Genomic DNA, 21,449 nt, shown 5'->3' on the forward strand with positions numbered 1-21,449 from the left:
ATTTTTAAAGGCTTTAATTTTGGATATTTTTGTTTTACTTTTAGTTTTTTTTACTTATAATGGAAAAGAAAAATCTAAATTTAAATTAAAAAAATAATTCCACAATAAATAAATAAATGTTTAAGGTTTCGTGCTGAAAAATAAAATGTATAATAGTGTATATTTTACTTCAACAACAAACATTCTACATAGGTTTCAATGAAGGTGTGCACAACTAGCAAAATATTGCCTGCCAGTATAGGAATTTCAACTTCTGCCAGATCTCCAGAGTTAAAAAATAACGTTTTTTCAATTTTAACAGAAGATTTGAATTTGTCAAATCCTCCCCATCTTATTCAATAGTTTGATACCAACAACAAAACGTAACATTCCAGTTACACAAGGTTCCATATTTTTATTTAAGATGGTCACGATTTTAATTCAAAAATTACATTAGGTAAATTGCTAAAAAACAGCTATAATTCATTCTAAAAGATTCAAGACTTGTCTTCTATTAATGGCAGGAGCATTGAATGAAATGATAAAACTTCAAGTTGATTAAAGAAGAACACCTGTTGAAAAATGTTAACATAACCTTTTCAACTGAAAGTTAGATGCTTTTTAAACATACTTTAAATATACTTGGATTGGTACAGGCGTTATGTTAATGTACTTTTGTAATACACAACAATCAAATCAGTAAAACCGTGAAAAAATACAATACATGAGAAAAATAACCACTTCCTGATGCCACATTTTGTCTCACATTGACTCACCTCTTTTGTAGTAAGACACAGTATTTCAAATTAATAAAAAAAATATTGTTTAAAAACATATTGGCCAAAGAGATTTTTCACCTTTGAATGATTCATTTATATCTTGTTTACAAATGTACTATCAATTAAAAACTTTGAAAAGAAAATCACTCTAACATGTTTTAAAATATTTTGAAATCAGTTGAATCATAAACGTTCCTTAAAATAGATTTCCGATTTCTTAAGACAACATCATTATGTCAAATTTAGCAATTGTGTGATTGTGATTTAAATCTTATAAATGAAATGTGTTGGTAAGTGCAAATCTTGAGAATGACTGGACCAATTTTGTTAATTCTTTTTGTAAAATATTCATTGAAATACATGGAAGGTTTTTATGCAGCAAAATATAAGAAAAGTTACCTTGAATATTTTGAAATTCAGAAAAAATGTAGTTTTTACGTTTCATAGTACAAATTAAACTGGTACTAAACAGCTGTTAACACCTTCAGCTATAGTGTGAGAAACTGACTGAAACATCTGTTTACATTTAAAATTGATTAAATATTAAGTAAACAGTGCTTGATCAATAGTGTGATGCAGATAGTGAATAAAAAATAATATATAAATTTTACTCCAGATTCGCCAGTGACGAATTTAAATCATGTAATGCATTTTAGATATAATTTAAACACTGTAATGTAACGAACCTTAATGAACAAAGTTATGAATGTTTTCACATAATTTACTTTAAACTGGTGGGCTTCCTTGACATTGTGATATGGCATTTTAACAGTGACTTTCGGAAAACCAGAGAAATGAACACTAATATGCCCCAACGATTCATTCTTTCCCTGGCTATAGTCCAAAAGACAAGTGTAACGCAAAACTTTAATTACGATCATTTTGGAATATTGCATAACCTTTATAAGGACTTCCCCCTTATACCGAAAGTACATAGGAAGTAGGTATTACTTTCCCTTGGCCGTAATAGGTCCTATGTATGTGTATATTTTCTTCATCAGGACAACAAAACAAACAACTATGTCCCTGGAAATATTTTAAAATGAAAATAGATAACAGAAGCCGATAATAGACGATTTTGACCAAGGTAGATTTCCAGAACTGCATAATCGAACGTATCTAGAATTTGATCGAGGAAATATTGCAAGCTGAAATGTGACATAGTAAGTGAATTTAAACGATCTGAAGTAGGCACTTTTTAACCGAAGTAGGCTTCTCGGTCCTACGTAAGTATATATTTTTTCTTCGTCAGGACAAGGCAAACTCTATTATAGTACTGAAAATATCTTAGACCTGAAAATGTGATAAAGGCTAGAAATAGACGCTTTTTGACCGAAGTAGGTTTCCGAGACCTGTGTATTTGTTATGTTCAGAATAATAATACAGGCTCAGCTGTGACATTGCAAATGTAATTAATTAATTTGGACCAGAAATGCTCTTCCACTTGCAAAACATAATATATTAATTAAATTAAACTCTGATAATATTTACCATGAACTTAAATAATATCTACTTAGTATGCCTACTACTTAGGTTTTAAACTTTTCATAGAACTCTTATCATTTTACATCATAAGTGCTTTTACTAAGTAATATAAGGACTTCGGTTCTAAAGATTGCATATGAAACAGTGGGTAACAGCTAGTGGTAAATACTTCTACACCTCAATTTGGATTGCTATACAAGAGTCTTACTTAATAACAAATAAAACATTATTTTAACATTTTATTAAATTCACTATTAATTATTCAATTTTTCCAAATTATATATCCATAATAAAAGTAAAAAACATAAAAATGAAAGTGTAGAACTTACGGGAGACTAAGATCGACCACTGAAGAATCTTCATCTACTTCCATCCTCTCCATATTGTCACTGGAAAAGATAAAGTTGATTATAATAACAGTGTGGTCTATGATCTTTTCTTTGAGCATTTGGTGAGTGTCCCAGGTTCAAATACCGTGGGCACTCCCAGCACATTTTGTGAATAATAATTTTAAACTAAAATACCTCTACATAAAGCTAAACACGAGTATATAAATAATGTAGTCTCCAAATGATTTTATCATTAACATCTTTAACATTTTATATGCCTACAATGAGCATTTTGGTTTCAAGAATACTATCATCAAGTATGATAAATATAAAAAAAATATTATACAATTAACTACAAATAATTAAAACAATCATGTATTAAAAAATTAGATTTGAGGCTAAATGTAATTTTTAAATCCTGTATAATCAATTTACCATTAAAATTGAATCAAATAATGTTTTTAATCAAAACCTCCTTTAAATTCACTCATAAATTCAAAATATTCAAAACCTGATATTCTACTTTCAGTATATTTTGAATTTAACCATGTAAGTTATTTAAAGCTTTTCAGAATCGGAAGGTGTGACCAATACAAGTTTTTATATTTACTGCATTTTAGTGTTGGATATTCTACTATGATTTTGGTCTACTAAATAAATATACTTGTGGCAAGATTAGGGGTCAAATATGAAGAGGAAGGGAATAAAGGTATATGTGTGTTACTCAATCACATAAAAACTACTTCACTATCGTTCTGAAATTATACATGGATATTCTTAGGGTTCCTCGTTAACACATATGCCTATTCCTATTTCAAAAATACCACTAGGCTACGCTCCACATCAGCATGCAGTAAATGTTCTTTTAATCAACTGTCAAAGTCAAGAATAATAAGTATAATAATTTATACACATTTAAACAGGTGGTTACACTTTACAAATGTCATGGTAAGTGCAGAAGCTTTTCTTGTCTGGGTTTGTTTTGATTGGGATGTTAATCAACTACAGTAAAATGCCATAATTTATTACATTATAAATGTGTTAACTGAAAAGCTAAGGAACTCGACTTTAGTCTCCCTTTAGACTTAGGATTTCTTCACACTGGTCTGAAATAGTTCAATTGTTACTGAAATTGTTGGTCCTATTCAATAAAATTCAATAATAAAATGCAATGAAACAGAGAGAAATTTCAAAAGATACTTAATAATACCATTTAAAAAGAATATGCTCATGGTGTCACTGTTTTGCAAAATAAAATTTCGTGTGAGGCCGCAAGTAACTGCTAATATTTAATACATCTTTGTTCTTTCTTCTTTGTTGGTTCTATACCATTGTCATTACCTATTGAAATATGACTTGTTCTGCCATTTTGGTAGAGTATGCTTACTTGGCTAGCAAATGTAAATTGCATTGTGTTCATTCAGTAAATTATGGTATAATATCTGATTTAGTGTTGTGGTTTAAATTAGTGAATAGTGATAACCTGTGAATATATTTGAGTAAAAATAATTATGTTTTTATTCAAATTTTAGTTATATTTGTTGTGACGGTAGGTCAAAACTGTACTTTTCATTTTGATAAGTCTATAGACTAAGATTTATTAGCTTAAATAAGTTTTACAAAATGTCAAATGTCAATAATATTAGGCAACTCATATATTGTGCACAACATAATATCACTTTGTATCTTTATTTGTATGACCGAGAACAATTTTAAACTACTACAAGTTTTTTTTCAGTTATATTGCACCTCATTACATTTTAATTTATAATTTTTGTGTCATTTTAGATAATATAACAAATATTATAGTTTTTAAAAACCAGATAAAATTTACTAGGTAATGCTATCTTAATTTTTTAATTTCCCAAAATTAGTACAATGTCAAAGCTTAGTCCTTCCCTTCTTAATAATTGTTTATACAAATTTATAAACAAACCAAGAAATATGAATATAATTATTCAAATAAATAGTTTATGTTGGCATAGTAAAATTCGTGTGTGTGTGTGTGTGTGTGTGTGTGTGTGTGTGTAAATATATAAAATATTAAAGAAAGAGGCTTTACACCTTTATGAAGTGGGAAACAGTTAAAGGGAAAGTAGGACAGAGGTAAAGAGTAAAATGTGGCCAGAGTCTGTAGGATGTGTCAAGAGGGATTAACTTTGCGTTTCAATATTTGCTCTCCTGATAACTGAATGTTTGCGTATGATAATGCTAATAGAGTGTTTACATGGCTTTTCTTTTCCTCGACAAAGGTAGCCTACCACTGAACTTATTGAACTGAATGACTATGATTGAAGTAGGGAACTGTTATGTTACAGACATTACTTACATAGAGCTAACGTTTGATACTAATTAACCGTCGTTCAAACTGTCATTCACTTCTTAGTGGCACACCTGTTTTCAATCATCATACATGAGCATTTAAAAATAGAATAATATAATTTATATATATGCAATTTAAAACCAAAATAGAGAATTTTGTTTTGACAAAACTAAATTTATTATTTAAAAATATATTATGTATTTATAATGTTTGTTAACAAAGTCGTTAAAAAAAGTTCCATTAATGAGTGTATCAAAGGGATAGTTAAATGATTGAACATGTATTTGCCGTTTGATTCTGTATATTGTAACAGAGAAATTGTTGTAAGTTTCTACTGAAAACTAATTGTTACTGACATATAGTAACACCTAGCGGAGTTTTTTTAAACTTGTTCAATTATTCTGATGGTTTTGCTACACAAACTCATTCTGTATGGTGGTATCAAGCAGCAATGTACAGATTGATTGTGCATTTGATGGTTTCATGCACTATACTTCCCAGTGGTCTATTACAGGTCTAATACACACTTTGGGTGTGGGGCATATGTCATGTGCACTCACACAATTTAAGTGACTATGCGTTTAAAAATTCTATGAAAAAACAAAGATAGTTATTAGTTAGTAAATTTTATATAGCTTCCAAGAACATATGTTACATAATTATGTACAATTATAAATAAGTTACAAATTAAAATATGATAAGGTGCGTAAACTGAATAAATTAATGTTTTAATTGGTACTAAATTTATGATTGTACAATAATTAGTCCTAGAGTCCATTGTCAAAAATATAGATACAATGAAAAACATATCAACAACTAAGTATTAACAATTACAGCTTCAGCAAGAAAATCTGTAACAATGCCGACAAGATATATGCTGCTGTTTTAATATTTCTGATGGAGTACAATTTTTTTGAGATCAAGGCATCTCCTATAAAATATTTTTTAAGCCTAAGTTCAGCAATTCTTACTCAGTTATGATATCAATTTTAAAACTAATGTAGTAAAATACATATACAATTATCTGACAATCTGTGATTACAATGACGTATCAAATCTCTGAATTAAACAAGTTCTTCATATTTCTACTGTAGGTGGAGTTTCCACATTATGTTACACTGTCCACATCATTGGTTACAGGAACACATTAACAATAATTACATACTCAAAGTTTGTTTAAGCTTGTACATTCTACCAATTCAAGCATGATTCCTGTAGAGCTATTCATTAGATATAATAATGGAAAGAATAACTATTACTCCTGAATATTATTTCACAAAAAATTGTGATGAAATGAAAAACCTGTCCCTTAATCTAATCTTAATTCAACATCGAGGTCGCAAACTTAGTTTATAATTTCAGTTAAAAATTCCATGAAGGGCTATCACTATCAATTGATTACACATGCAAATTTTTCCATGGATCAGCATTTTTACTCAAGCTCATTGCAAAGTTTGATGACCAATACAGAAACAAATGCAACAATTAACATTGTACTGTAGTTGATCTATTGATGACAACATGGCTATAAATGAATCGCCTATGAATATTTGATACCATATTATTTTTTCATTGAAAGACTGCAGAAAAACTGTAGTTTTGTAGTTTCCGAAAAAAAAAAAACTTACCAAGTATTGTAGAATCACAATTTTCAAATAAATTATAAAAAACCACAATTTTAAAAAGTGGAAAGGCAGTCGTGAGACTGACAGACAGAAGTGACTACTTCTTATAACAGGACATGGATATATATCTATAAAAAGTTTGTTTGCTAATTATTAAATGGTTATTTTTTTATATTTTAAAACCATATGAGAGATTCAATTCTGTATATAAAACAGATTTATATTTTCTATTAATTTTATAAATATTATTGTAAAATCTTTTACATTTCATATATTACTATGATCACTGACTTCTAAATATAGGCCCAATGTAATTGAGTAAAGGTTATAATTATTATCAATAAAAGACAAATTTTCTTCCAGGACTAAATTACACTAGGCTTTGTTAACTAGAAAAGATCTAATCAATTTATTTTTAATCCTTTTTTTAAATTTCATCAGGACAAAACTAGTAGTGAACTGGAATAAGAATTAATCTAACCGTGCTGAAGTTCAATTTAGAATCTGATGAGCTTTAAATACTGCTATTAAGTAATGCAGTAAGTTACTAAATTTTACACTGGGTTCATTAATAAATAAATTAGTATTTATTCAAACCAATATTTACCATATATGTTAGTCTTACTGCAACAATGGTTTGGTGTTGGAAGTTTTTTAACCTAACCTGAATTCCATAACCAAGGAGTCTGCAAAAGCGGGGATAAAACCAAACAATGCGATATTTCGGATATTTATGTCAATAATAATATGAGTAAACTGATCGAACAGTTAGAAAACAAATCTTTGTAAAACACTACTAGATTAAAGAAGTGTTTCATTATTTTCTTTATCATTTATAATGTTGTATGTTATTGGGTTTGTAATTCCCTTTAAATCTCTTTTAACAGATTTTTCATTATTTTTTTCATCAACTTTCAATTATCAGATGTTTATATAATGGTTTGTTTACGTTTCGGTAAAGCTGACATTCTACTTGGAAAGCGTGTGGAAAACATATGTGACGCGAAACAAAAGTTTTTTCCCGTGCAAAACATACATCCATAGCCCACCAAAAGAAGTGGTCACTTCATCAAGGAGCAACAGTAACCTCTCACTAACACGCCTGGAATGCCACTGAACGGAGAAACCCTCTCTGACCTCTAAATGGCCGTAGTAGTCCCGCCTCTAATGGTTACAGAGCAAACAAGTGTGAAGTTAAGTTCTGTGACACAAAACTAAGTTTCCCCCCTGCAAAACATACATCATAGCCCACCAAAAGAAGTGGTCACTTCATCAAGGAGCAACAGTAACCTCTCACTAACACGCCTGGAATGCCACTGAACGGAGAAACCCTCTCTGACCTCTAAATGGCCGTAGTAGTCCCGCCTCTAATGGTTACAGAGCAAACAAGTGTGAAGTTAAGTTCTGTGACACAAAACTAAGTTTCCCCCCTGCAAAACATACATCATAGCCCACCAAAAGAAGTGGTCACTTCATCAAGGAGCAACAGTAACCTCTCACTAACACGCCTGGATTGCCACTGAACGGAGAAACCCTCTCTGACCTCTAAATGGCCGTAGTAGTCCCGCCTCTAATGGTTACAGAGCAAACAAGCGTGACGTTAAGTTCTGTGACACAAAACTAAGTTTCCCCCCTGCAAAACATACATCATAGCCCACCAAAAGTAGTCACTTCAAAAACTGTACAGTTTTATCTAAATTTTTTCTTTTTTTGTTTTCCACATCTGTAAAACTAAAATATTTTTAGTATGGAGAACATTATTTTGTTTTGTATGATTTTATTAACAATGTTAAGGAATTTTTAATAAATCTGATGAAATATTAATAATTTGACAAGCTTTTCTTGAAGAAATTCATATAAATTATATTTTTGTTTTAAATAACATTAATACGGGATGTAAACAAATGAACATGGCATGGATTTTGAACAATTACTGAAGAAGTGTTCAGATTTAAATATCACTCCGATAAAAGATAAAATAATCAAGTCTTGTTTCCCGTATATAGTGAGGCAAAACATTGTCCTAAACAATTTGATACTAAATCACACCATTCTGACCCACAAATAAAAATGTCAATGTTATGTTAACAAAAAGTCATTGATGAGTTATAAAGTCAAATACATTTTCCTTTTTGATTACATTCGTTGAAATGTCTTACAGACATTTTTTAAATAAATATCAATACCTGGTTTGCCTGATACACTACTAATGGTGTGGTCATATTCTGCTTCTACAATTGAGTACTTGTTATTCTCATATTTTGTCAAGGGCATAAACAATGTAGAAAACTCTAACAATAAGTGAAAAATACAAGAGTACGGTTTGTTATGTTTTTAATGATAAAAAGTTACTATACTCCTCCTTGCTAACACTGTATAGTTAGGAACTAATTACTCATAAAACAATATTTTTTAATTTTTACTTTACTAGGCTTATATAAAAATGGTATCAAAGATTACTTTGTGTAAATATATTTTGTGATGACAATTTATTTAACTTAATTTTACAAACTGTTTCTAAAATGTTCAATTTTATCCTAATTGTTTAGGCTCAATGAACATGATACATAACCGATACCAACGACGACACATGTCCTCCAAATACATGATACATGTCTTAAATTTAGATTTAGACCGAGGTTTCAGCTCCTATAAACCAGGTGTTTCGGTCACCTGACTCACATTATCGTCTGTTTGCAGAAAACTCTAAATTGAGCGATTGCATAGAAAATCAATTGTGGTAATATATGTTTTGTCTTGATAATGCAGTATAGTGAAGTTAACACATTCACTGCGGCCGGCCCCATATGGGGACGGTGGACCTGCGCGCATAGAACGGACGTCCCCAGATGGGGCCGCCTTGCTGCTCTACACACAAAGCCTTAGTGTGATTTAGCCATTCGTTGTAGACTGTTGAATCTTTGCCGCATTTTAGGTTATGACCAACAGTGATCGGTTTAGTTTGCTTTTACCCATTACGGTTCTTTTTCAATAGGAGCCCATCGTAATCTTTGAGTGTTCAGTGTGTTGTTTCTGTGTATATCAACTGTGTTATTCTTTCTCTACATTATTTGTGTGTTTTTTTTATAAAAATGGATCCTGCAGTGCCAGGTACCTCTGGTCAGACTAACTTTCACTCCAGCAATGAACAAAACTACGACAGTGATGGTTCTGTGGAAATCATACAAAGAGTTGTTAACGACTCTTCCTCAGACAATTCATCTGCTTGTTCTGAAAGTGACGACGAGGCTAATGTTATTGAGGTTCCAACTTGGAGTATTACAACAACAGGTATGAGGCCTATTGAATTTGTCAGAACCGAATCTTTGTTAGTATCAGTCCCGGGGGGTTGGTTCCTCAATAGATTTTTTCACACTCCTACTTGACGATGTTTTCCTAGAAAATATTTGCAAATTTACAAAGTCTTATGCATTCAATTGTGTATACAGTAAACCAACCTTGATACCGAAATCAAGAATAAATGCGTGGAAAGACATCACTGTACCCGAGCTGAAGACATTTTTAGGCGTTTTATTGCACACAGGCACAATACAAATGAATCGAATCCAAGACTATTGGAAAACAAATTATTTATTCAATTTCAAGTGTTTTAGTAATTTTATGTCGAGGAACAGGTTCTTGTCCAAGCGTTGTTTGCATTTTTGCAAAACAAACGACAATGCTCTTGACCCTGGTACTGCAAACTCCATAGAAAAAATTCAGTTCGTTGTACGTTACTTCAACGACAAAATGAGAAATGTTTACTACCCTCAAAAAGAGTTATATCTCGATGAAGCTATGGTACTGTGGAGAGGAAGATTACACTTCCGTCAGTACATCAAGGGCAAAAGGTACAAGTTTGGTGTTAAATTGTACACTGACAGAGCATCAGGGATTTATTCTTAGATTCCTCATGTACATGGGCAAATCAGATACTACCGTAGGTGGTGTAGGGCATACTTAGAGGGTTGTCCTACACCTTTTGAAGGATTATTTGGGGCAAGGCTATTCAGTGTATATGGACTTTCAATGAAACAAGTAAGTGATATCAGCAGCAGAGCGCTTGTAACAACTTTCGATAGTACGGGACCAGCATAATATACGGCCGGCCCCAGTAGGGGCCGAAAATTATGACCTTCCAGGAAACTCGGCTGGAAACGTCATTTAGACCTTCAATCTTGCCTTTCCACCGTACAAGGGAAGTTTTTTCTACATAAAAATTTTTCAGCATCCGGTAACCCTAATTATGCTTTTTGCCGCAGCGAATGTGTTAACTGACAAACTGTGACATGAATTATTGTGGCACTGTTAATAACAATAACCCCTCTATGGCATCATAGGACTTTTCCATTTTTCAATCATTTTTTGCATAAATTATAATTACATAAACAAAAAAATACACCCTATGTTAATAGTTTCATTACCAATATTGAGGCATTATATGGCATGACTTCTACTGAAAACAGACCATTACTACTGGATAATCAATGGTGGTGTCGTGTCTTAATACTTTTTATATAAATAAATTTTATTCACACAATTGATTATATTTAGTGAATTTAAGGTACATAAATACAATTCACAAGAAATATTTAAGACAAGGTCTGTGACACACTTATATTAAGGCTAGGTTTCAATGTTTTGACCCACATCGTCGTTTATGGTTCTTTATGTAACTGAATAAGTCATACTAAGAAAATCAAGGGTCTTGCAAAATGAAATTATCTAAGGCCCGGCAAATAATGGGAGCTGCTAATCATATTTCATAAGAAAGAGGGTAGGATACATTCTAACAAACTTATTAAGCTGCTTCAATCTTCATTAAGCAAAATTGTACCCACCAAGACATTTTCGAAACTTTAAATCAGGATTTCATTTAGTTTTAATAAATATGGATGCCTAAAAATGATATACTGCTGGTAAATATTAAATTATAAATAAAGTGTAAACCTCTTATGTCTTATTTAATCAAATTTTTACTAACGTAATACAGTATTAGCCATAATAAACAGTACTGAAACTCAATCAGCTGTAGTTGCCTTCTCGATCAGCTGATTCAATTGTAGATTGTTGCCACGGATTCGTGTTCATTTCTTCTTTCTTATTTGAGGTTAGTTTTTGCTAACATGGTGCTAACAACGGTACAGAAAGTTTTTAGCGTAGAGCATTATTTTCGCTCATACGGAATTGGACGTGCGGGTAGGCCAAGCTTGTCATACACTGCATTATGTTTTCAGGAACATTTCCACAAAACCCCGCCTAATAATGCTGTGATTCTTAGTGTTGTTGAAAAATTTCGAAGAACAGGTAGTGTTTTGACACAGCGAAAGGGCTTTTCAGGTCGCCCAACTACTGTCTATACAAATGACAGTTGTACACAGAAGAGTTTTGCAGCAAGTGTTACAGTCACCGAAAACAAGCCCAACGCGAGCTTATCTTAAATTGAATATTAGCAATACATCAATGCAAAGAATGTCTAAAAACATTGGTGGTTTTCCATTCAGGATACAAACTAGACAACCTTTGAATTGTAGAAACAAAATAGCCGGAGTTCAGTACTGTGCTTCAATGTTAACAATATGCTATGAAGAACCTGAGTTTCTGAGTGATGTATGGTTTACAGATGAATGTCATGTGCACCTTAATGGTTTCATAAAAAGCAGACAACACGTTTCCTTGGATTTGAACATCCCGACATTGTTGTAGAGAGACTACAGCATAGTAAGCATGTAACCATTTGGTGCGCTGTGTCTGGGAAAGGGTATAGTGGTACTATAATGTTTTAAAGGCAACAATAGAGAGACTCTTACTGTAAATCAGTATCAATATAGGCCCATTCTTGATCGTTTTATGAGAGAAATCAGGAGATTTTGTCATGGACGAAACCTGCCGTTAAATTTACAGTGGTTCTAGTAAGATGATGCAACCAGTTACATTGCCGTTAACAACATTGCTTTCCTCCAACAAACATTTTGCAACCGTCTCATCTCCCTTAGAACAAACTTTCCTTACCCAGCCCACTCCCCCGATCTTACACCAGACGCCTAGGTCTAGAGAATGTTGAAGGAAAACATTTTCCACGAGGACCCACCATCTACCATCGTTCAACTCAAAGAAAAAACTACCATGTGTATTAGGAGAATGGAACAACCCCTCTTCATAAAAATGATGCAAAACCTACAAGAACGGTATGATTGTTGCTTCAAACTGAACGGGGGTCATATGTTAATACCCGAGTTTAACCGATTTTCCTTTCTTTGACTTGTATTTATTGGTAAAATCTATATGTAATGTTACTGTGTTTACCATAATAAAATATTACCATTTCAGTACTGTTTATTTTGGCTAATACTGTACATAAAATAATTACTAATCAAATTGTTTCTGCTACATTGATAAATATAGTAATTAATAAGTTTGATTCTTATGGGTTGTAGCAAGCTCATTACAGAATATTTAGCTCATGTCACACAAACACTAAAATTAACAAGAGATGTCTTGTTCCATACACTGTACAAACCTCTAATTAAAAGTCAAAGTTAATAAAAGCTGTATTTGACAATGTAAAGTAACACAACACATGACTTAAACACTTCATGCACAGTTTCTCAAAAATAAAGAACTAAATGAAAACACAATCGTTTCAACTACAACACTGACAGAGAACACAAAATCAACAAACAGAATTTTTCAAACGTTTTTTAAACACTTACACGAGGCACATGTTATCACTCGGTCCACGTTAAAACATCTAAACAAACCAAAACACAATCTATCTCATCACACTACTGACAACACCGAGAGGGAGAGAGAGATAAAGTAGACACAAGCCGCAAGTCACACTGTACCTTGCTACTTCCGACTGACTACCGGTACTCGAACACGCAGTCTCACTGTCTTTCACAATTTTTGTTGCTTTTTCCTTCTTTTTGTTGTTTTCCGCACCAAGACGTTTTCTCCCTTTCTTGCCAAAAATTGAGCCTTTAGTGGTCAGACGTTTGATAGCCTTGTTCACAGAGCGGGGAGACCACCCTTTCTCGGGAAATTCGCTCACTAACCTCTTTCCGTGCCAACCATTTTTCTCATAACACGTTTTAATTACACTTAAGTCTTCTTTGGTGAAATGTGGCATACTCACTCATGAATGCGTTTAGATGTCCATGGACAGCGTTCACACTGGGTAACAGTACCAATAGATGAGAAACCAAATATTAAGTTAAAGTCAGACCTTTTTGTAGACAAGATACGGAATGCACAAAAAGTAGCTATTACCACAATACGCTTCCTTCCAACAGAAGGTATACCCGAAAAGAATGTAATTAGTCCAACTAGAAGAGAAAGAAGTTTTACACTAATAGAACATCACAACTATTCTTCCCTCTAAATATATAGACAATTAATTACCTGAAAAAGAAAAAAATATTTTACTGAACTTTTAATAAGTAAATAGTTACATATTTACTATACACCTTCGTTTTCTAAGAGATCAGAATATTGCTTGGTTTACCTTAATACAATATGTGTAAATTGTATTTATTCATATTACAATACAATTATTCTACAGTATATTGTTTTGGTTATTTTACTGATTCTAAAATTGGAATGTTAAATATTATTAAAATGGCATTAAACAAATAATTTTAAAGGTTGTTTTAAAATATTTTGGTAAGGATGTCATGCGTTTCTGGATAAATATTGACTTTGACTGTTTGTATACAAATAAATAATAATACAAATAATGTAATTATTTTTAAAAAGCATTTTTGATGAGTTACGTATATAATTGAAAATAAAATTATTCTTTTTTGTAGTGACGAGAAGAGCTTCTTATTGTAATTGCATTTTTATTAATTCAAACTTCTTTGAAAAATGGAAATATAAAGAATCTCTTTAAAATAATTATAGGCAGTCAACTGTAAAGTAAAGTAGAAATGTATTGTATAAGTTTTAATATCTGAAATATGTAAGTAAATAATGAAAGTTGTTAATCGAGTGCAACTTAACACAATTCTTTTGCTTTTCTTTCTTTGATGGATCTTTATTTGCATACTTAGAATAAGGCAGACAAAATTTGAATCAACTATTTTAACACATTTTTCTTGGTTAATGAAATTTTAACTTGCACAAAGGTAAGAATAAAACATGTTTTGGGTTTCGCTTGATATAAAATGGTATCCTGACCAATTACCAGGATTATATAGTAAGGAAATGGAAACACTGAGACCAGGAATATTAGTCACCAGCAAGACTACAGAGAAGGTGTTGAAGCAAGTATATCAAAGGAAAGCAGTGGATCGTCACCGAGCGTGGCTGACTGATATTACTGGCAACAGTGCTGTGAGTTAGGCCTAGTGACACTAGTCTATCTGTTGCTGTCATCACTAACTACAGCCTTACAGGCTCCAAGAGTCTGTATAATCCTTTGTTAGTACTTACACAGAATTATCTGCCATAAACCTTTAGTTGAAAGAGCAGGCAACAGATTTGTACAGAGACAATATTTAAATATTAACACAATCGTGAAAAAGTTCCTTAATTTTGTTGGCAATTGTGTAGAAAAAAACATTAACAACATACTTTTCAAATTAATGTATATAAGTAAAGATTTTTAATTCATCAAATATTTATTTCCAAAATGTTTTTAACTTACTGAACAGCTATCACAGTTACTAACATAATAATCAGTAAATAGTTTTTAGATCACATTGAAGATTGGATGAAAATATACAGTAAAATAAAAAAACATGTAATATTTTCAAATTTAATTTGTTTTGATGTTAAAAAAAAACAATAGTTTTTGTTAAGTAACACATAACAACTTAAGGAAAGGTTTATAATGACTAAATCAGAGTAATCCATGGAATTTGAATTTTATGCTAATTTGCAATTTTGTTACTACATTATAGCCTACTTTTTATTCAATACTGTATGTGCATTTTAAAAATTATTGGTAGTCAGGTATTATTTGGAGGCCACTATTTTTAGAAGTTTTTCTTACCAGGAACCTAAAAAATCTACATTATTGTAAAGAACAGACTTTTTTGACTTACTATGAAAATTACATGCCAACATGATGATTGGTTCTCATTTTCTGTTTCTATGAATTACTTGTTATCAGGCTATATAAGTAGGAAAATATAAAAGTACGTATTATAAATTAAAAAAGTTAATGAGCACTCACTTGATCTGAGCTAGAATTCAGGTACTAAAAGAGAGATGTTTTTCTTCTTTTCACAATAAGTGCAGAGGGGTGCCTAATGAAGCTCGCACTGAGGGCCACTGGACATTTCCGATCTGTACTTTCCTGACATCAGATCACATGCAAGATCGTCTAACATGATCATGTTTGAAAAGTTGACGATCTGGGTTATCTTGAACTTTGGTACTAATAGTAACATATTTATAACAACCTAATGGAAGCAGGTAAACAGCCAAAATGTAATGCAAATATTAAATTATTTTATCAAGAGAATTACATAACAGACCCAATTGCTATATGTGATACTTTCAATGAGTTTTTTATTAATGCAGTCAAAGAGACTTAGTGTTACCAGAAATTACAGAATATTCTGCAAATTTGAATTTGTCAAATGTCCCTCCAGTGGACACAAAATTTAAATTTGAAATGGCAACAGAAAACGAAATTGAAAAAATAGTACATTCTTTTGAAAACAAATACTCTACAGGAAATGATGACATCCCTATTACGATCATTAAGGTAGCCTTGCCTTTTATCAACACTCCGCTGACCCATATAATTAATCATTCTCTAATTTCAGGAGTATTTCCTGAAAAATTTAAATTAGCTCGTGTTATTCCTATTTTTAAAAAGGGTAATTTGGAAGATGTCAAGTGTTACAGACCTGTATCTTTACTTCCTGTATTTTCAAAAATTTTAGAAAAAGTAGTTTTTAATCAATTTTATAAATACCTAGAGTCTAATAAGATACTTGACAAAGAACAACATGGTTTTAGGTCCAACAAATCTACTATAACAGCCGGTGTTGAGTTTATAGAGTCGATTATTGAATCTGTTGATAAAGGTGAAAAAGTAATTGGAATCTTCTTAGATTTGTCAAGAGCCTTTGATAGCGTAGAACATAATAAGTTAGTGGATGTGCTTCAAAATCTAGGAGTGGAGAACACTGAGTTAACTTGGTTCAAATCATATCTATCACAAAGAAAACAAGATGTTGAAATAGACCATTTCTTGGATAGTAAAAAAATTAAGTATAAAGAAAAATATTCCTCTCACCTTTTAAAAGCACAATATGGAGTCCCACAGGGATCGATTTTAGGTACTTCATTATTCCTGTGCTACCTAAAAGGTTTACCTGGAGTAGTACAGGATATCAACAATAAGGTCTGTCTTTATGCAGATGATACTAATGTAATCGTAAATGCAGAAACTGAAGAATTAGTTGAATTTTCATCGTACATTGGCCTATCATTAATAAAAGAATTTTAAACAGACTCTGTTAAACATTTATTTTCAGAAACTAATATTTACAGTTTACAGTTTGTACATTTACGAGTCAGTTAAATTTGTATTTCTCAATAAAAGAATTGCAATAGGTAATACATCCCATAGATATAACACTAGGTCACATAGATTGGTTGAACCTCATAAATTATTATTTTTTGAAAAAAAAAAACCCACTTTTAAAGGAAATAAATTTTTTGAATATTTACCCCAAATCATAAAAAAAGAGCAAAACCCTAATACCTTTTTAAGTTTGATGAAAAAATTCTTAGCACACGCTGCTTTTTACTCTATAGAAGAGTTTATTTCTCACAACAATTAAAATGTCAGCAATAAAATATGTTAGTTTGGTGGTAATAAAAAATTGTAATTAAGTATAAATGAGTGTGTAACTGCATTGTTCTATCTTTAGATTGTTTAAAATTCTGTATTGTAGTGATAGTGTACTACTAAGAAAAAATAATAATATGTAGAAATAAGATAAAATATGATACTATTCTTGTATTTACTGTGCAAATATGAATAAAGATGATTGATTGATTGATTAATCCAAACCTTCTCATATCGCGTTAATAACAAGTAATAACAGGGACAGGGACTGACTTCTCACCAACATTGCTCCCTTTCGGTATGCAGAAAAAAAGAACCGATTTACGTAATGACATGTAATGTTCACAGCAAGTTAAATAAAGTTAGTCAATCTTTGAGATAAAACAGACTTGATACAACACCAACACCTTGGCACATAAAAATGTAGACTTTAATTTTTCCAAATTTTTGCTTGTAAAAATGAAGTAAAGACAAAATTAAAGTATTAATTTGAGTTACTGTGAAAATTACATGTCATTATGACGATCGGTTCTTGTTTTCTGCCACCTAAAAGAAAGCATTGTCAGTGAGAATTAGGCCACTCTATCCCTATCTACATTTTGTTATAACGTGATGTTGCAGATTTAGATATAAATATGTTACTAGAAGTACCAAAGTTAGATATAACATATATGAGTGATCGGTACTTTTCCAATGTCAGATCACGTTGGGCAATGTAAATTCAAGCTCAGATAACGCAAGTCCTCGTAATTTGTCGACTTTTAACTTTTTATATTTATAATATATGTATGTATATATAGCCTATAACAAAAAATAAAAATGAATATCAAAGATTTGATACTCATGAATATTGATGATTCCATAATTATGATAATCAATGATTAGAACAACTAACTTACAATAATTCAGTTTTCACTTGCATCCAAGACAAATTAATAATCAGAAGAATTTAAAAACAATGTAGCCTACAGTTCAGGTATACCGTCCTAGTCTATGTGTAGTTAACCTATTGGTAAATCTTAAGCTCAGCGACTACCGCTCCGATCGCCGTAATTTTTTGCATTCTAACACAGGTTAACGTAATTTCACCCGAAAAAAATAGTCCCGATCATCGCCGTAGCCGTTTAATCCCCCCCCCCCAAAAAAATTTTTGGAAAAAATAAAATTAAAAAAAACCTGACTGACAGTGCATTTATTCGTTTTTTTGGTGTTATTAGTTCGTAGGGCACGTAATTTCACCGAAAAAAGTAGTCCCGATTATCGCCGTAGCCGTTTACTCCCCCCCCAAAAAAAATTTTGGATAAAATAAAATTTGAAAAACCTGACTGACAATGCATTTATTCGTTTTTTTTGGTGTTATTAGTTCGTATAGGGTAGTAGTCCATGTACTAATTCTAGTATATAAACTCGTCTTATCTTATCAGTAATAAACGCGCGTCGCTTATCTTTTGCCTGTAATGAAACCTGCGTTTAGTTCTGTCTGAGTGTTGTGTGTGTAAGCAGTTATGCGTGATCTGGGCTTGGACTTTGCAAGCTCGAGTTAATTTTTTTTCTAAAAGAGCAAGCAGCGCGAAGCGCTGCGCAGCGGGCAAGCATCGCGTGATCTGAATTTTTGAATAGGCAAGCTAGGGTCTTTTTTAGCGTGTGACAAGAAACCATCGCAAGCCATGTCAATAACTTCACTAATTATTCCTTGTCCATGTGGGTTCGTTTGTGTACGTCTGGCGGTCAATCGAAGCCGTCCTATAGGTCACGTGACCCGTCCCGGCCAATCGGAAACCTTCCTGTTTGTCACGTGGCTACTGTCAATTCATCAAAACGTCCATGGTCGGCCATTGTTTTTAGTTTGATAGTCGAAAATCTTGTTATTTATGTGTTTTGTATTGCCAACATTGTACTGCCATAAAACTGGTTTTTTATATGTTAGCGATAATCGGGACTATTTTTTTCGGTGAAATTACGTTAACCTGTGTTAGTACGAAAAACCTGTACAGCGATCGGAGCGGTAGTCGCTGATCTTAATATGGTAATTCTAAGCAATATATGGGGTCAACCTCGATTTTTCTCAATATTACAAATATAATGTTCCAATAGTCAATTAGAAAAGGAAATGACTAGAAATTTCTTGCCGGAAAGCAGTTTATAGGGAGCAGGGCAACCGCCAGACGGTCATATATTGCTTAGAGTTACCTATTAGTGATCAGGGGCACTGACGTGATCTGGGCTTCAAAATTTGGAACTACTCGAGTTAATTTTTTTTTCTAAAGAGCAAGCAGCGCGAAGCGCTGCGTAGCGGGCAGGCATCGTCCATGATCCTTTTTTTTATTAAAAATTTCTGATAAATTGTTATTACATATTACAATATAATGTAGGTATTGTATGTAAAACAATTTTAAACACATAATTACATGCTGGAAAGCAAAGTAAACCAATATAATCCGCCAATACAAAATCTCCGTAAAAATCTGGTAAAGGAATCTGTGTCATTCCTTTGGCCTGAATCAATTCAGTATATACGAAGATCACGCACGATGCTTGCCCGCTTGCACAACGCTTCGCGCTGCTTGCTCTTTTAGAAAAAAAAACATTAACTCGAGTAGTTCCAAATTTGAAGCCCAGATCATGTCAGTGCCCCCTGATCACTAATAGGTAATTCTCACGGTTTGCCTGCTCCCTATAACTGCTTTCCAGCAAGAAATTCTAGTCATTTCCTTCTCTAATTGACTATTGGAACATTATATTGTAATATGAGTTGCCTGCCTCCCTATAACTGCTTTCCGGCAAGAAATTCTAGTCATTTCCTTTTCTAATTGACTATTGGAACATTATATTGTAATATGAGAAAAATCGAGGTTTGACCCATTAATTGCTTAGAATTACCCTTAATATTTACCTTTTGATACTCATGAATATTGATGTTTCCATAATTATGATAATCAATGATTAGAACAAACTAACTTACAATAATTCAGTTTTCACTTGCATCCAAGACAAATTAATAATCAGAAGAATTTAAAAACAATGTAGCCTACAGTTCAAGGTATACCGTCCTAGTCTATGTGTAGTTAACCTATTTTTACACTTGTGTTGTCTTAATAGTGATCTATTAAACAAGTACTGTAACTTATTAACAGGCTTTGTCAACTATAATTGCACTTGGCCAAGGTAAATTTGAATAAGTTTTTCTTTACATATTAGTCTAAACTGTGATCATTACTGTAATGAACATCTTAGGTAGGCCTACTTAAATTTTACAAACAATAACTTAAGTGTGTACTGTCTGTAATCTATTTAGGTTAAGATTATATATGATTAAATTTAATATTGAAGAATATGCTAAAGTCAAAGTATCTTCCTACACACACAATTTCCAGTGAAACAAATTCTTACCTGGTGCATTTAACAAGCAGTCTATGTTCTACAAAAGTTCACTGCACTCTGATGTATTAAACTCATAGCAATTCTAAATGTTGGACTGTTATGATAGAAATTGCAGTTAACCTGAATGAATGTATTAAAATATTGTATATGAAGATTTAAAATCTATTCAATAGTTTAAAATCTAATGATTATTTTCATTATTGACAGAGCAACGCGACATCTTTGTGCCAACAAAATGAAAGCTTAAGCTAGTTTAATTACTGTAGCAGCATCCTGCAATACAAGTTCCATTTGAGGATAAATACGGGAAACATAACCTAAAAAATCAACTATGCGGCAGTAAAATAATGGTTAAAATTTAATTTTTAATAATTATAAACTGACTTTATTATGATTTAATTACAAACATACCTGAGCAGGTCAATCAAGGACGTCCCAATTTGTTAACTGGTTGACAAATCGATTACAAAAGTACCGACAAGGTGTTGATTACAAATTTCAAGTAACGAAAGTTCATACTACATGTTTTTCAAGAAGTTAATCATGAATTTACTTTCACAGATTTGAACGATATCTGTAATTTAACACAATAAACATTAGGTATCAATCACTTAATACTTTTCAGCTCACGCAAAAATTAACAACTGATTCAATATGGCGTGGCCTTGTTTTTCTCTCATTCTCCCCAGTTCTTCCTTGTCTATCACTCTCTCTCACACACAACATGCTCTCTCT

At 32.0% G+C, this 21,449-nt stretch overlaps 1 protein-coding gene across 6 annotated transcripts in view; it reads right to left on the bottom strand.

Moving 5' to 3' along the window:
- LOC124354644 (transcriptional repressor p66-beta) overlaps window positions 1-21,449 on the bottom strand; it is a 52,670-nt gene extending 31,221 nt beyond the window's left edge. Inside the window, exons 1-3 of one of the 6 annotated variants that reach the window (XM_046805263.1) lie at window positions 21,126-21,449; window positions 13,369-13,924; window positions 2,573-2,632 (exon numbers count right to left, since the gene is read on the bottom strand). In XM_046805263.1, the coding sequence (XP_046661219.1) occupies window positions 2,573-2,632; window positions 13,369-13,652 (344 nt within the window). In that variant the 5' untranslated portion in view covers window positions 13,653-13,924; window positions 21,126-21,449. Of the gene's footprint in view, window positions 1-2,572; window positions 2,633-13,368; window positions 13,925-15,701; window positions 15,898-20,723; window positions 20,969-21,125 lie in introns of those variants that run through there. The other 5 variants (XM_046805262.1, XM_046805264.1, XM_046805266.1 and 2 more) reach the window with 5 other exon arrangements.

This window comes from Homalodisca vitripennis, chromosome 2 (genome assembly GCF_021130785.1).
Source record: "Homalodisca vitripennis isolate AUS2020 chromosome 2, UT_GWSS_2.1, whole genome shotgun sequence".
NCBI classification, from domain to species: domain Eukaryota; kingdom Metazoa; phylum Arthropoda; class Insecta; order Hemiptera; family Cicadellidae; genus Homalodisca; species Homalodisca vitripennis.